The sequence below is a fragment of the Myotis brandtii genome, unplaced genomic scaffold, assembly GCF_000412655.1.
Source record: "Myotis brandtii unplaced genomic scaffold, ASM41265v1 scaffold339, whole genome shotgun sequence".
In the NCBI taxonomy this organism is placed as follows: Eukaryota; Metazoa; Chordata; class Mammalia; order Chiroptera; family Vespertilionidae; genus Myotis; species Myotis brandtii.
In genome coordinates, this window is record NW_005363061.1 from 1,523,963 (window position 1) to 1,540,904 (window position 16,942).

Genomic DNA, 16,942 nt, shown 5'->3' on the forward strand with positions numbered 1-16,942 from the left:
CTGATGTTTGCTTTTCCATTTCATTCCACTCCCCACCGGTACCCACGACTCAGAGGGCTCCAGCCGGGGCTCAGACAAGACCAGGATAGAAATAATCTCGTTGCAAAAAGCGTTGAGAAAGATGGGAAAAACCCACCCCAATCCAAGTTCCCCCCGCCTTGAACCGCTGAGTCCAACTCCCCCTGTCCTTCTATAGGAGGGGGTCATAATGACCGTGGGGAAACGGAACAGAGGAAAGAAAGCTCCGATTCCATGTAAAACCACGCAGGTGAGCCGTGGCGGGGCGGCAGCAGGACCACCGGGCTCAGGGGAGAAGCCAGCGAGCTGGCAGCAGCCGTGCTCCAGCCCTCCGCTCGGGCCTTGCCATCCAGTGTCTCCACCAGAGGAGACGCCTGCTCCCATCTTGGGACGGTCACACGGGCAGGAAGCGCGGTGGCAGGAGGACTGTGAAGTCCACGATTCCCGGCCTCATCGTCACCGAGCTGGAGGCGGTGGGACGGAGGAAGAACAATGAGACCAGCTTCTGGGTTAGGGGTCATGTGCAGCTGGAACCTGGGACAGAGCTCCGACTCGGGCTCTCTCTACGGCTGCCACCATGGGAGGAGGGTCTGGGGACCCCTCCCCGGAGACAGGACCCTGAATGTCATCCCACCCACACGCTCTCCTGGACCACTTTCAGGTAAGAAGGGATCGACGGTCATCCCTTCGTCCCTGAATTTAAATAAACCGTGGCCATTTCCTGAGTGCCTCTGCAAAGCTAAGTGCCAGGACACCAAGATGGAGATGACTTTGTCTGTGACCTTGAGGGGCAGACTGGAGACATAGAACAGACTGTTCTAGAGGCAGCTGTGCTGTGCTGTGCTGTGCTGGGCTGTGCTGGGCTGGGGTGACTGATTCTGTCAGGGATGGGAGGGGACGCACAGGCCCTGGAAGGTGTCACAAAAGAGATGCTATTTGCACTGGGTCTTCAAGGCTGAGCTCACCAGGTGGGGAAGTGGGTGCATGCTCCACAGAGGGCACAGGCCATGCATCGGTGAGCAGCCTATCTGCAGGGCGGGGCCAGCTGTGAGTGACAGGAGCTGTCCTGCAAGCAGGCAGGCGCCCATCTGCAAGGCCCCGAGAGATGAGCAACATGGGCATCTGGAGTTTCGCTTGAAGGCAGCCGCTGCCGGGAGCCAGGAAATGACCGCCCCCCCTGCCAAGGGTCGTGTCCGACACCTGATGGACAGACATAGGGACGTGGGAAGGAGATGAAGTTAAGGGCAGCGCTGGGAAGGATGGGCACTAAATCAACCTCTCCCCACCCACCAGGGCAGAGGGCGGCACCAGGACGGAGGTTGTCACTGAGCCTTCTTGGGAACAGATGTGTCCCCCGAGGCCTCAGGCCCTCAGCAGCATATGTGTGAACAGCCGCAGCAGCCAGGACTGAATGGCTTCTTACTGCTGGGAAAGTACCACCCCGGAGGCACCATGCGGAGCTGGGAGGCTTTCAGATGGAGCAGAAAGGCTGGCTGGCGGCCGCCTCCAGGAGGGCTCTTAGGGGTCATCTGAAGGGGTGCAGAGCCATTCTCTCCCGGACCAGCCTATGGAGGAGGCGGAAATGTCCTCAGAGGCTCATTCCTCTGACATTAGGGTTTCCTTCCCAAGCGCCAAGCTGTAGAAAACAGGCTTTCCACCTGGCCCTTCTGGTTACTGTGTGCCCTCGGGCTATTACAGAATTTTCCAGGCGACCGAAAAATACGCAGGAGCACAGGAAAGACCCATTTATTCTCAGATGTTTCCCATGTACCAGTACAGGACTCGGGGGAGGCTGTTTCTCTCCAAATCCTGAGCAAGCCAACATGGAGGAAGCTCTCCCTTTATACCCTTTTGGTTTCTTTGTCTCCCAAATATGGGATGGGACTTCCGGACCTTTTGTGGGCTTTGCAAAAAGCCCCGTGTGCTGGGATGGGGGCAGTGAGACCACATCTCAAGGCCTGGCCTGGCACCAGCACTAATAACTCCATCTGGGGGTTGTGTATTGTTCATGGTTTGTGGTCTCTCTAAAATGGAGGTAGTACTTAGGTAAACAGGTCTTGCAGGTTCAGATAATTAAAGAAGGGGCAGTGACTAGACCAGTGATGGCGAACCTTTTGAGCTCGGCATGTCAGCATTTTGAAAAACCCTAACTTAACTCTGGTGCCGTGTCACATATAGAAATTTTTTGATATTTGCAACCATAGTAAAACAAAGACTTATATTTTTGATATTTATTTTATATATTTAAATGCCATTTAACAAAGAAAAATCAACCAAAAAAAATGAGTTCGCGTGTCACCTCTGACAAGCGTGTCATAGGTTCGCCATCACTGCCTTAGACAGTGGTTCTCAACTTTAGTTTTATTCATTTGAAACGGGCCGGATCCGGCCTGCGGGCCGTAGTTTGCCCACGGCTGCTATAGGCTAACAAGCATGTGCATTAGGTTACTGGCACAGATTCAGATGCTAGCCCCCTGGGAAAATGTCTCATTTTCCCCATCAAGGCAAGCCCCTCTATAGGCTAATAAGCATGTGCATTAGGTTCTGGCACAGATTCAGATGCTAGCCCCGGGGAAAATGTCTCATTTTCCCCATCAAGGCAAGCCCCTCCCCCTCTCTGAGCCTCATTTCTGTAAGGAATTTGCCACTTTCCTTAATAATGATACAACCTCCATCCTCAAGGTTGGCTGCAGAGGGACACTTCGGGTCAGGGGGGCGAGGGGGGGGTAGTTCTCCACAGTTCACCTGGGGATGGCTCCCTGATCTGTTTTGTCTGTAATAGAGATGCATGTGCATGTCTGCATCCAAAGAGAGCTTGTTCTACCCCCGAGGGAAAGGGGACTCCCTCCACCCGGGAGGCCAGCCGTGGGCACCCCTGGTGGGGCCGGAGCTACAGACTTCGTCTGGGACTCCGCAGACGCTGAGAGGCCTGAGATGGCGCTGGTATTCGCGGCTAGATGAGGAGTGAGAGACCAGCAGGAACCGCGCTGCCTGCTGGTGAGGATGGAGCTGGCCTGCAGAGAGGGGCGGGCGCTGAGGGCAAGCGCCCCGATGGAGGCAGGAGAGGGGCCTTCCCTGCCTGTGGTTATGGCCGGAGGTCCCCCTGGATCCTGGCGACAAGCTCTCCTTATTTCAACTGCCGCCAGAGAGGTTTGCAAACACCAACCCCAGATCCAACCACCCAGCCAAGCCTCTGTCCTGGGCTCCGCACCCTCAGCACCCAGTGTGCGCCTACAGCCACCTTCCAGGGCACCCGCCACCCCGCCTCCCGCACGCTGCACCGGGGTCCCGCCCAAACCCGCAGCCCTTTGAAATCAGGACACTGGCCCCGAGGGTCCATTCAACTCAGTCTTCCCTGCAGGTCCGCTTGTCACCATCGGCCTGCGGCTGCTTCTCACCCTGACTCACACCCTGCATCCCGCCCCTCAAGTTTCCTCCAAGCTCCTGTCTGACCCCTGACCCGGGCCCGCACCTGCCCGAGATCCCTGTCGTGTCCGTGGAGAGGCTTGAGCTGCACGAGGAGCATTTCTGAGAAATGGAAGGAGCAGAGACACAAAGACAAGGCAAAAGCGTTTGAAAGGCCCACGCTGTTCAGTACACGTCTCTGGGTGGGTCTGTGGCCTGGGGCTGTGAGCACAGCTGCTCCCCCATCACCACCCCCACCACCCCCAGTCCTTTACTGGTCCCTTGGGGCTGCGGGGTAATGAGGAGACCCGCCTCGCTCCAGAATGCGTGAGGTTTATTGTCCTTCTGCGGCTCCGTGGGTGAGAACAGGCGTCAGGGTGTCTCAGGGGGCACATTGCGGCTAAGGCTTATGTAAGTTGGGAAATAAAAGTTTTCACCCAATGTGACATTCACAACCCCGCAAAGCCCGGGGAACAGGGAGGGGAGGGCACTCAGGCCGAGGGGCCGGCATGGGAGGGAGGGGGACGCTGTGAGAAGTGTGGGGGGCTCCAGCTGCCTTGGGTTTTCCAGGCAGGAAACGGAGAGAAGGCTGGGGAATGGGCAGAGGGCAGCTGACTTGAGGGAGAGGGAGAGGGAGGGGCAGGGAGGGAGAGGAAAGGAGGAAGGGAGGGAGAGGGAGCCTTATTTATTCTGAAAGCTCTGGGGAGCTGCCAAAGGTGAGAGGCTGGTGCAGTCAGATTCATTTGCACTTAAAGTGGATCCTACGGAGGGTGGGGGAGGGGGAGGCTGGGTCCAGGGGAGGGGTGAGGAGGCGAGTCCGCACGTTGGGTGGTCAGTGGTCTGGGTGCAGAGGAAGGTTAGGAGGCCAGGCTCCAGGGCTGCCTTTTGGCTCAGGGCCTGGTCCCAGAGAGCCGAGCAGGTCCCAGAGCCCAGGTGCTGCAGCCTCAGGCGGCGAGAGGCAGTGACATGGGGGCAGCAGGAGGCTGGGGAGGGGGGTGGGGACGGCCCAGGCAGGCCATCACCTTCGGAGCCCGAGGGAGGAGAGGCCCCATGGTGGCTGAACCTGGTCACTAATTGAAGAGCAGCAGAACCTTCTCTAATGATCTCTAGTGCAGTCCCCAGAGGCCGTGCTCTGAAGGCAGGGGGCCACTTGGCAGCTCCAGGCAACAGCAATTCTATTAACACGTTACAGTCGCAGCTGAGAACCGATCTCCGTTCCGGGAGACAGGAGGTAAAGGGCCCTCACCATTTTATGCAGCTGGTGTCCAGCGAAGCTGCAGGTGGAGCTACCTGGGCTGCTTCTGTACCTTGTTTATGAGACGCTTCAAGACGTTTCTCCAGAAAAAGGGGGCATCTGAGCTGAGAAATGACTCCTTGTTTGACAGGCTCCAACTGCACAGGACCCACACGGAGACGCTCACGCCTCCAATTAAAATCGGGGCAAGTCTGAGCCCCGGACGCCTGGGCCGGCCGTCCACGCCCAGCAGGCAGAGCTGGCATCCCCCAGCCCATCAGGGGCCCGTGGGCCAGGGAGCCCCAAGCCGCCAGCCTCTCTCCCCAGGCTGCCAGGTGGGTGTGGAAGGGCAGGAGGACAAGGGGCGCTGAGTGAGAGCCGGGCCTGGCCGTCGCTGGCTCCCTCAGAACCTCAGGGTTACTGAAGGCAGGAAGATGCTTGCCGTCCAGCAGGGAGGACGCTGAGGTCCAGAGAGAGGTCATGGGCCCCACACTGGCCTCAGCCTCGAGGCCCAGGCAGCTGTCCACCCAGTACCTCCTCTCCTTCCCAGAGGCTGTAGGGCCAGGGGCCTGGTCTTTGATGGGGGGCGGGGGGGGGTGTTGATGGAGGCTCTGAAGGCCACCCCACCCTGGGCAGGGCCTCTTTGGGCTGGAGCCTGCATAATTGGGGACCTCTGTGAAAGTCAGATGGAAGCTTCAGTGCCGTTTCCAAGCTCCAGACAATGTAATCGGGGCAGACTCCATCCTCTTCACTACAGGCGTGGGTCCTAGCCCATCTCTCAGGCCAGGAGAATCTTGTTCAGATGCTTCGGGCTTGCATGAGAAGGACGTCCCTGCTTTATAGTCCTGTGGCCTCAGCAGGTCCCGGGCACTCGGCCCAGGCCGGTCCTCGGAGGGGAGAGCACGTAGCGCGGGCCAGGCTGGACATGTAGCTGCCTGGGCCCTGCGGTGCCAGGCCTGCCTCCTCCTTCTGGGAGCCGCTGGGAGCGATGAAGCAATAAAGCAGAGCCAGACATGGCCCTCGGGCGGGCGAGGCGGGCGAGGCGGAAATCGGGGTTTGAACCGTATCTGCACTTGACAGCCGGGGACCTCAGGTGGGCAGCATGCTGCTCCTCCCCTGCTCCCGCCTCTCGTTTGCAAAGTGGGGAGAACCAGTTTCTGCCTCTCCAGGCTCCAGGGAAGCCGTGCAGGCGCTGGGCAGGGTGGAGGGGCCCCCTGGCACCCACAGCCTGTGCCCCCTTGGTCTGGGCCCTGAGTCAGAGCGTGAGTCATGCTGCTTCTTGCCACCAGGGAGCCACCTGGGCCGCCGCCGTCCAATTACTCAGCGCTCGGCCCTGCATGCCACCTGGGGACCCACGTTACTGTGGAGGGACGCTCAAACTGCCCGCTCAGGATCGGGGTGCGTGCGTTGGGGTGCAGCAGTTCCCCGCGGCCCTGGAGATGCTCTCGAGAGCACCCCGGTGGCGAGGTCGGTCTTCCTGAGCTTTCCTCCCAGGGACCCGCAACAGAAAGCTGGGCTCTGGGATTAACCCGCTTGGTGTTCGAATCCCCGCGCTGCTATGCACCCGCTGTGTGACCTGGGCCCCCCACAGTGGGTGCTGGTGCCTGGACCCCTCCCCCCCAGGAAAAGGACAGACACCAAGAACCAACGCCTGCCCCCGAGGACAGCAGAGGCCCGAGCTCTGCCGCTCTCCCTCTTTGGGACCCCACCCTTCCTGGGTGCTCCTGGCCTCGGGCAGCCCACAGAGGCCCGGGCTGTCACTCCCGCGAGTTCAGGGAGGACGCAGGCGGTCTGGCCGCCCAGGGATTGGGGGGCCCAGGAGAGGAGGGCCATGGCAATCGTGGCTTCAGAGAAATGGTCTCCGGCTGATGCGGATTAACCTCGCAGGCCCGGGCTCTCCCAGGTGCGCCTCCCACACCTGTGCATCCAGAGCCCATGATTCAAGGCAGCAGGCCCTCCTCTTCCCGCCAGAGCCGGCTTCCAACCACCACAGATTTCCCAGCCAGGACGTCTCTCCTGACACTCGGCTCAGTTTCAACCCATTGCTCCTCGTTACTCCCCTGAACTGCTCTGGATAAAACTTCACCTCCTCCACGCCCGGCCTCAGAGGTTTGCGAGGAGACTCATTTCCTGGCTCAGGGACAGGCCATCAGTCTTCTTAATCCGTCCTCACAAACCAGCCACCCGGGACTCCCGCGCGCCCCACTGCCCCCTCCGGCCCTGGGTGCTCTGGGCACTTCTCAGGGGCCGCACAGGCCTGCGGCATCGCCCTCCCTCCCCCTTGCGGGTGGGAGGGGTCACAGGGCTCTGCAGGAGCCTCGCAGGCAGCCTGGCAGCTGCCTCTCCTGTCAGCAGGGCCTTCTCCTGGAACGAAGCGTCTTAAGCTTGTCGGGCTCAATTGTCCATGGCGTCCCACTTAATCCTGCCGCCAGAAAACGGACAGCTTCAGGGGAGAGGAGGAGCGAGGAGGATTTTTTGGGACCCTAAACCAATCCTTAAGGGACATGGCCTTCGGGGTGGAGGGTTTGGAGGAGGAAGGGCAGCTAGAAGAAGCACCCTGGGGCCTGTGACCTCATTTTTTAGAAAAAGTCCCCGGGCTGTAGCCCCTGGGGAGCCCTGTTTGTCCCAAGCAAAGGGCCGTAGGATGGGCCTCGTCCAGCACCAGGCCTGATGCACAGGGTCACCCAAGAAGGCCTGCTAAGAGTTGGAGGAGATAATGCTGGCTCTGGTGAAGAGAAAGTGTGTGTGTGTGTGCATGCATGCATGTGTGTGCATGCATGTGTGTTCGTGTGTGTATGCATATGTGTGTGTGCATGCATGCGTGTGTGTGTGTGAGTGTGTGTGATTTCTGGCAGGGCAGGGCCCAGAGGTATCTCTGACTTCCACCCCCACCCAAAGACCTACTGGCTGCAGTATATACCCTTGAAGGCTTAGAAAGTCAGTCATTCAAAATTGATTTACCACCTGCTCCGCTCTGAGCAGGTAGCGGTGAAAAGGCGGAGACAATGATGAAAACGCAGTCCCTGCGTGATGAGGTGTGCCTGCTGGAAGGCTTCCTGGAGGAGCTGCCAGCCCTGCCACGGACGGAGAGACGTGGGATCATTAGGCTAACACGATGGTTCTCCGAGGTGCTCTGGGGCCAGCGGCGCTTGGGGACTTGGAAATGCAGACTCTCCAGCTGCAGCTGCGTGGACTCGGGGTGGGGCTCAGCGCCCTTCAGATGTGTGTGCATGCATGTGTGTGTGACCGGCCCCGAGGAACCAACATGCTGGGAATTCTCTCCTTTGGCCGAGTCTGGGCTCTCCAGGCTCCCGTCCAGGCGTTCAACCGTCCTTCAGGTGGACAGTGCGCACTTGGGCACAGGCAAAGCAGAAAACAGTTTTTCAAAGAATTTCATATTCCGTGTTTTTCCCAAAAGCATCAAAATAGGCATCATGGAAAATACCAGAACCAAGGTTATGAACATGTTATCGTTTCAGCCCCCAACGAGACGGTATTAGAATTGCTCTGTAACGTCAGCGTACGTCTAGGCTTCCCCGCACCCCGGGCCCGTCTTGGCCCTCCTGCTCTTGCCTCCGGGGCTCCTTCCTTCAGGAATCACCTCCCTTTACTAGTAGGAGCGGCTCCGTGAGGGGCACTGACACCGGCATGGTCCTGGCTTTGTCTGAGACGTCTCCATCTTGTTCTTGAGAAACATTTTTACTCGGTATCGATTCCAGGTGGACAGGTCATGTATCTGTTACTATTTGATGATATTGCGTCCCGGCTCCTGGCCTCGGTTACGCTGAACGGAGTTTGCCTTCCAGCGACTTGCCATTCCCGGGAGGGTCCGTCTGTCTCTTCCTCCGGCTTCTTGTGAAATCTCCTCTGTGGCACTGAGATGGGTCCACGTGGGGGTGGTTTTCTTTATCCCTTGCTAAGATTCAATTGTGTGCCCTGATCTGAAATTCATGACCTTTATAAATTCTGGAAAAGCCTCAGCCATCGCCTCCTTGAATAATGACTCTGGCCCGTTCTCTATTCTCCCGCTGGAACTCCAAATAGATGTGCATTTTTCTCCTCACGCCCACCTTCTCCTCGTTTCACCCCCGTTTCATATCTTCTTCCCCGGCCCTGCATTGTGCATCCTGCTAATCGCTTCCGCCGCATCTTCTGGTTCCGGGATTCCCTCCTGAACTGTCTGTGTCTGCGGCTCGACCTACCCAGTGACTTTCACGTTTTAGTTATTACAGTTTCCACTTCCAGAGGCCCTACTTGCTTCTTTTCCATCTCTCTCTGGTATCGTCTTTGTTTCCTCATCCATGTTCTCAGTTCTTCTCTCTTTAGAAACATCTTTACCTCGTTTTTATTCTAGTGCTGCCCATGCAAACATCTGAAATCGTTGGGGCTGGTTTTGCGGGGGCGGTCGGCCGACTGACTCGCATGGCTGCTCCCTCCTGTGCTTTGCCGTTGGAGCCTGTGGGCCTGCTGGTCTTCGGAGCGACCCTGACCCGGGTGGGCTCCGGCCACGTGTCCCAGTGCGCCAGCCCGACATCCCTTCAGGTTAATTTCTTGGCTTGGGGTTTTCTGGACCCCACATCTGGACCTCGGCTTACAAGTGTGGGCCTCAGCACGAGCGAAGGGCAGCGTAAGCAAACGCTCCCGTGAAGGGGGCTCCCATCCCGGCACTGCCGTGGCCGGGGCACAGGGTGCCTCGCTCTCTCTTCGCTGGAGCGCTGGGGTTTATAAGCCACCCTTACACTCGGTACCACTTTGAAGGTCCCAGCTCCCATGGAGGCCTCACTTCCTACGCCCAGTCTTGTATGAGCTCAAGGTAAAATGACGTCTTCGTTCCTGCATCGTGTTAAAACCCCAGGTTCCAGGTTCCCGTGATGGGCAGCTCCCTCGGGGCAGCCGTGGTCAGCATGTGCTTCCTGGTCTGGTGTCCCTAGTTTCTCGGGAATTTCCCGTGGTTCCCTGCCAACTTAGCTGGTCATGGAATGAAGACGTTTGTGGTAACTGATCCTACATGTTTAAGTGTTTTGTAGCAGGAGTGTCTCCTCCGTTACCCCTGCTGCCCCCAGAAGATCTGACTGCAGCAGAATAGCTTTTGCTGGTCCCCAAACAGTTCTCCTTCCTTTGGGGTTCACAGCTAGATCACACCCCCAGCCCCACTCCCCACCACACACAGCCAAGATTGCTCACATGACTGCGTTCTGTCCGGTGGGACCTGTTTGAGGTCAGGCCATTGAAACCTCCCCCACGATCCACAGGATGAAGATGGAGGAGCCACTGGATGGATGCACCCGGATCCCTCATCGCTGCTGGGAGGAGAACTACCTTCGGCTTCAGACTTTCCACGAGCAGGACAAAGGCCGCTGGGGTGTGGGGGTTCCCTGCTGTGGCAGCCAGCGCTGTTTGAGAGTACACCGGCCCCCATGCTGCCGGAATCAGTCCCGCATATAGTTGTTGCGCCGTTTGGTGTTACACACAGGATCTCCGCAGGGCTCCTGGCTCTCAGGAGGTGGGACCACGGTCCCAGAGCCCAGGGGCTCGCTGGCGTGGCAAATGGGATGATGGTCCAAGAAAGATCCTTCTCCCCTTCCCCGCCTGGTCAGCACCCTGGGCCGGCCACCGAGTCCCCAGACCACTCAGACGTGGCCCTGCTCTCAAGGAGCTCCTGGGGATCGAGGGCACAGGCACAGACACAGGTGACCCCCGGGCGAGGAGGTGATGGCTGCGGTGGGGTTCGCGGCAGGGGCAATGGCCCGTTGAGGCTGAGGTTCAGGGCCGCACGGGAGACGGAGAACCAGGGTGGCCTTGCCCCAGCCGAGCAGGTGGGATTCGGGGGCAGCAGCCGGAGGGGCCCAGCACGTGGCCCAGAGCTGGCGCAGGGCACAGAGCATCACGTCAGCCCACGGCGTGCCTGCCACACTCCCCGTTTCCCGCGGCCTGGACCGGCCCCTGACCGTGAGGGGGGCCTATTTTGGTCACTGCACTGACTCCTCCTTTGCACCTCCCTCCCCTGGTCACCCCGTTTTAGAGCAGAGCCTCTGGGTTTTTAGGGGTCAAGAGCGTTGGGAAGGCTGTGATGCAGGTTCGCCCACTCCCTCAGAAGCCCACAGACTTCCAGGCAGAGTAGCTTATGTCACCATGTTCTCCTTGGACGGGAGGAGCCAGCCAGGAAGAGGACAGGCCTTGCAGTCGCTGGTCAGGGCTGGAGTCACGTCACCTCTCGGAGCCCCAGCCCCTGGTCCACGGAGTGGGAATGACAGGGTCCACGTCACCGGCTGGTGCGAGGGTGGAGGGAGAGCAGCCCAGGGCACTGCAAGGCTCACCGCGCACTGCGGGCGTGGTGCGGTGGTTACAGCGGCAGCCCATGTGTCGAAGGGTTAGGGTTCGATTCCCTGTCAAAGAGCACACCTGGGCTGCAGGTTCCTTCCTGGGTCCCAGTCAGGCATGTGAGGGAGGCAACCAATCAATGTGTCTCTCTCCCTCTCTCCCTCCCTCCCTTCCACTCTCTCTAAGAATCAATGGGAAAATATATCCTCGGGTGAGGATTAACCCCCCAAAAAAGTACTCCCCCAGCACCCGTCCCTCTTCCCAGCTCCGTATCCCCACCTCCTACTCCCCTCCCCACATCTGCCCTCACCTGCAGAAGCCTGGGGGGGGCGGGGGCACAGGACCTGTAACAACTAGCATTTTCCCAGGGGGTGAGGGACGTTAGGGCAGTGGTCAGAGAAGGTGACCAAGTGGTGGGCAGGGTGTCGGGTGGGGGCAGCACGGGCTCCTGGACCATGCTCTCCACCGTCCTCTCTTCCTGCTCCTCACGGGCAGAAAACTGGGCTTCAAAGGCATGATTCCAGGCGCTGGTGCTCTCACTCAGGGAAGCCTGGCCTGTGTCCCATCGACACTGCCAGGAGCAGGGCTCGAGGCCTAAACTGAGTGGCCTCTTTCCTGGTGAAGAGAAGGACTGGGCGAGGCCCTGGGGACCTGGGGCTGTGATGTGTAGTCCCTCTATGCCAGTCACTGCCGATGGGGGACCCGGCCACGTGGGAGTGAGGTCCCAGAAACCCCCGGCCAGGCGTCGGAGCAGCAGGCCTGGAAGAGAGGAGGCCAGCCTCTAAGGAAGGACAGGCCCGCAGCGACGGTGCCTCCGTGCTGTGGGGTCACCCCACCTACTGCACCTGCTCTGGGGGCGGGGGGCGGGGGGGAGCAGGGCCGCCTAAGGCTCCACAGCCTCCCCCTGCTACAATAGCGGAGCCTGCACAGACACAGCCCTGGAGAAGGCAGCCACTGTCCCTGATTTCACCCACGCGGCCGGTTGCATCTCTGCTTCAGAGATTGGGAAACTGAGGCACAGAGGGGAACGACACCCCCAGGCCGACACAGCTCACCCCTTCTGAGCACTCGTACCCGGGGGAATCCCAACTTTGCAGCTTTCTTGATGCATGACATGGATGGATCGACTCACGTATGCATCAGTTTCCCACCTTGAAATTAGGAACCAGCATCGCGCCCTGGTGTGCTGGCCGTAAGGATGAAATGAGGTAACACATGTGTGAGAGCCTCATCAGATGCTTAGCCCGTAATAAACCTTGATTGCAATTATTATCAGACCACAGTGCCATTATTCTAATCTCCTCCCATTAAGCACTCTGTGAGTATTTGCAAAGTAAGTAATTCTTCCAACATTTCATTATGAAAATTTCAAACACACGGTGAAGTTGAATTTGTAGTGACTACCCATATACTGTAATGGCAGACTTCTACCATTTACATTTCATAGCACTTGCTTTATCAATATCCACCCATCAACCCACCTTATTTTTTGACATCAGTCCAATTTCTCCCTAAACAATTTAGTGTTTACTGTTTTGCATATAAAATTTACATATAATGAAATGCACAAATCTTGAAAGTCAGCTGTTGAATTTTGACAAATGCTTGTGCCTGTGTAACACAAGCCCCTATCACAATAAAGGACGTTGCCTTCCTTCCAGAACGTTCCCTCGGGCCTCTTTCTCTCAGTCCTGCCCCTGCTCCCAGGAGGCAAGCACCCTTCTGATTGTTTCCCATCATGCACTCTTCTCACTAACCTTGCCTGTTGTAGAATTTTACCTATGACAGGACATGATTTCATAACACGGTACAGTTTGTACTTGTATCAGTTATCTATGGCTGTGTAACAAGTCACCCCAAAATTAGGCAACTTAAAACAACAACTCTTACGATTTCACGGTTTCTGTGGGTTGGGAACCAGTCATGGCTTAACTGAATCCTCTGGCTTGAGGGGTCCCAACTCTGCAATTGACGTGTTGGCTGGGGCCACATCTCGTCTCCAGGCTCGGCCGAGGGAGACCTGCTAGTGTTGGCGGCATCAGTTGCCCTGGGTTGTGGCACTGAGGGCCTCCCCGGGGCAGGAGACATGTTCAGTTCCTTGTCATGAGGGCGTCTCCATGTGCATGGCAGGCGGTTTCCAACAGAGCAAGCGAGTGAGAGGAGTTGGGGTGGCCAGGTGAACGGGCAGAGCGTGTGCCCGCCTGTGCGTCTGATGGCCTGGGCACGCCACCTCCCCTCATAGGCTTGCCAGATGCAGCAAATAAAAGTGTGAATTTCAGACGAACCAGGGGTAACTTTTTAGTGCAGGTCCCAAACATTGCATGTGACATACTTACACTGAAAAATGTGCTTGTGGTTGATCTGAAATGCACATTTAACTGCGTGTCCTATTTTATCTGGCAACTCTACTCTGAGGAGTCGCAAGGCCTTTGCATGGCTGTCTCCCTCTTGTCCTTTGGGCCCCAGCTCAAATGACCCCTCCCCCGTGAGGTCTTCCCTGAGAAGGACCCTGTGAAAGGACCTCCCCCTCTTCCCCTGAGTCACTCCCCACATCACCTGCTCCATTGCCTTCCGGGGACTCCCAGGCTCTGATGTGTCTGTTTGCTGTTTCTTACCTGTCTCCTGCTCTGAAATACAGGTTCATGAGCTCAGGGACCTGTTGCTGCTGTAACCTTAGCACCTAGCATAGGCCTAGCACATAGTAGGTGCTCAACAAATGTTTATTGAAAAATGAAAGGGATGCCTCCCTGGGGAGCGCGAGAAGATGTGGGGGCGCTGAGCACTTGCTGGTTCTGCCTACCCCACCTGCTCCCACCAGTGACTTGCCCATCTCCTGTGAGGTTCAGGGGCAGAGCTGAGCCCAGCCCCTCCCCACAGGACCAACCAGCCTCTGGTCCACAGATTCCCACGATAGCCCAGTTACCATGGCAACAGCAACCCGAGTTCACGGTGCTGGGAACAGGAGGACGCCTCTCTCCTGGAATGCCACCCCTGAGTCAGAATCTAATTTTCATCACAGCCATAAAAGTAGTTCTGCATAATCGTACATATATTAATACCGAACACGCCAGTGTTTATTTGGTTAAAATTCATGAATTCAGGTCTAAATAAAAAGTGCTGGTGGCTGAAGTTTTTCATTTCCTTTAAATGTTCCTGGGTGCTTTTTTAAAGTCAGTCACTCCCGTTGGCAGCAACTTGCTTTTAATCCCATTGTTAACGGGTGAGGGAGGCCAAACAAAACAGGTTGCACCCAGGGGCGGTGACTGCAGCGGGAGAGCTGGGCGCTCACTCCCCACCCCCCCTGGAGGGGCGGTGTGGACACCAGTCACCCCAGCACCTCCTTCCTGTGTGCCCTGCGAGCACAGTGCCACCTCTCTGGGCCTCAGTTTCCTCACATAGATAAATGGGGGAGAGGCGTCATTGGTCTTGAAAATCCCTTTGGCTTCCAAAACACAGACCCATCGCTGACTTTTGCTGAGGCTCAGCCCTACAGTAGGCCCTGGGCTTGGAGGAGGGACCATGGTGGCTGCCCTTGGGCTCTGGGACTCAGTCAGGAGACAGACAAAGCCATGGGAATCTGGGAAGGCTGCCCGGAGGAAGTGACATTTAAGCTGAGACCTGAAGGGACAATTAAACATTAGCCAGAGGAAAGGGGGAAAGGAAGGAAGGGAGCAGGGGAGGCTAGAGTGGGCCTGGTTTGTAGGACACTAGGGCCAGTTTCGGGCCTTTGGGGCCAAGGAGGTATTTAAAAAGGGTTGGGAACAGAGAGAGTGAAACCGTTGCCCAGACACAGTGAAGAGGCTGCCATTGCAAGGCCTGGGCCCCCGAGTTCAGGCCGGGCCATCAGAATACGGCTGATTCCATGGGCTTTGCCTGACTGTCAGGAGAGAAGCCCTCCTTCACTTGGGGGCTGGTGGACAGGCCTGAAGCCGGGGCTGCTGGTGGCCACAGGAGAGGAGGGAAGCAAGCATAGACGGAAGGAGAGCCAAGAGGCGGGAAAGACTGTGTCCTAAGTGACAGCTGGAGCCCTTGATCCAACTGTACCTGAAGCCAGACCACCTCAGGGCTCTTTACCAAGTCATGTCCTTCTTGTTTTTCTTTCTTCCCTCCCTTCCTCTTCTCTCTCTGGCCCTTCCTTTTATTCTTAAGCTCCTTTGAGTTGTTTTTTTTGTTTTGTTTTGTTATTTGCAGCCGAGAGAGTCCTGATAATACCCATAATACAAATTCAGGAAATAGTGCCAAAGAGAGTAGGTTATGATTCCCGTGTGACCCATCACCCAGGTCCAGCATCTTAGCTGCAGAACCAAAGTGTGAGAGCCAGGCCCTGCCTCCTCCCCAGCCCAGCAGCCTCTGACCCATACCCCGGCCATGAGAGGTCCCTGCCATGGGCACTTGTCTAGGTCCCAGACACCCCAGGCCCCAGCCTGGGCTTGAAGGAGGACCCCACCTCTGGGAAACCCCCCAGCTCAACACCCACCTGCGGAAAGAACAGCACAGACGCAGAGGAATTCTGAAATAGGCTTCTGGGTTTTATTCGGAACAACACTGGTGGCGGCTGCCACAGGGCTCCTCTGTGCCCAGGCCATCTGGGCCAGCAGGGACCAGCGCCATCAGCAACTAGGAGGGAGGTTCATTCACACCATAGAAACTGTACAGCAACTGGGAGTGCAGTAGTCACAGCAGCAGAGCCAGGCTGAGGGCTTCCCGGAAGAGGTGGCTTCTGCCTCTTCCTCCGGCCCCAGCTCAACCCGGCTCCACCAGAAACACTGATTATTGCACAAAGACAAAGAGAGTATGTGTAGCGGCTTCTAAGACCCCAAGCCCTTACACAATGCAGCAAAGGGGACCCTGGAAACGAGGCTCCGGGGAAAGGACCTGAAGGGAAGACAGCAGACGGACTGGCACTGTGCGTACTGCGCCTTCTGGGGTGCTGCCTGGTGCAGGGGGGCGGACGACAGAAGAGGCTTTGGCTGGGGTGGACCACACCCCTGGCTGGTCGTGGGTCCATCTGTGCAGACACTAAGGTGCCTGCCAACCCCCACTCTGCAGAGCCCTGCAAACAGACAGCGTGGGGAGCTCCACACCAGCGTCCCCACTTGCCCCAGGGCCGGGCCTGTGGGGATGAGGGCAAGTTTGTGCTTTTGTGACGGACAGGCCGTAGGATCAGGAAGGGCCAAGGGGCCATCACCTAACCCTGCCCATTGCAGCTTGTCCTGGCCAATCACCGCTTCTGTGCCCCAGGCCTGGGAACAGCACTGGGCCTCCAGGAACCAGACCCGTCTCCCATGACTCCCCAGGCGAAGCTCCTCTCCTCTAGGCTCAGCTAGTCCCACCCTCGGACACGTCTGCTCTCTCATCCCTTCCCTGGTGTGTGCGCACTGCTCTGGGCCACCGTGCCTATCGAACAGGGCGACGCCTGTGCCCAGAAAGAAGCTGCTGACCAGTGTCCATGCCGTCCGTCCCCTGAGCCCAAGCCCAGTCACCCACTTACCCCAGACAGGAGCCCACTGCCCTCCTCCAGGCTCCGGCACACGGGTTCCTCCAGGAACATGCTGGCTAATGTGTGTGCTGCTCCCTCTAACTTCCACTGCTGGGACTGCCCCCCAGTGTGGCGCAGGGGGGAGGGGGGCCGCACAGAGCCAGACATGTCCTGCCCCTCGCCTGCGCCATAGTGAACCCATCAGCACAGCAAGGGAGGCAGCCCCAGGTGCTCTGCAGCAGCTTCGGACTTGTGCCCAGCCTCCCCCTCCAGGGATGGGCCGCCCAGGGGCAGGACAAGACCAAGAGGGAGAGCCTGGCGAACCCCTCACCCTGGAGGCTGTCGTCCTGCACCCTCACCGAGGCCTGCCATCCACACTTCGGGGTGAGGAGCGAGAGCTCCGGAGGTACAGGGGCAAATCCAGGTCTGACTGCCTTGCTGGCCCAGCTCCACGGCACCAACAGAGGCCTCGGCCGGGCTCTGCC

At 58.0% G+C, this 16,942-nt stretch overlaps 1 protein-coding gene across 1 annotated transcript in view; it reads right to left on the bottom strand.

Moving 5' to 3' along the window:
• Positions 1 to 10,086: 10,086 nt before the first annotated feature.
• Positions 10,087 to 16,942, bottom strand: part of LOC106726959 (voltage-dependent T-type calcium channel subunit alpha-1I-like) — a 31,961-nt gene continuing 25,105 nt past the window's right edge. Inside the window, exons 7-8 of the mRNA XM_014543827.1 lie at positions 11,386 to 11,549; positions 10,087 to 10,192 (exon numbers count right to left, since the gene is read on the bottom strand). Coding sequence (XP_014399313.1) covers positions 10,087 to 10,192; positions 11,386 to 11,549 — 270 coding nt within the window. The remainder of the gene's footprint in view (positions 10,193 to 11,385; positions 11,550 to 16,942) is intronic.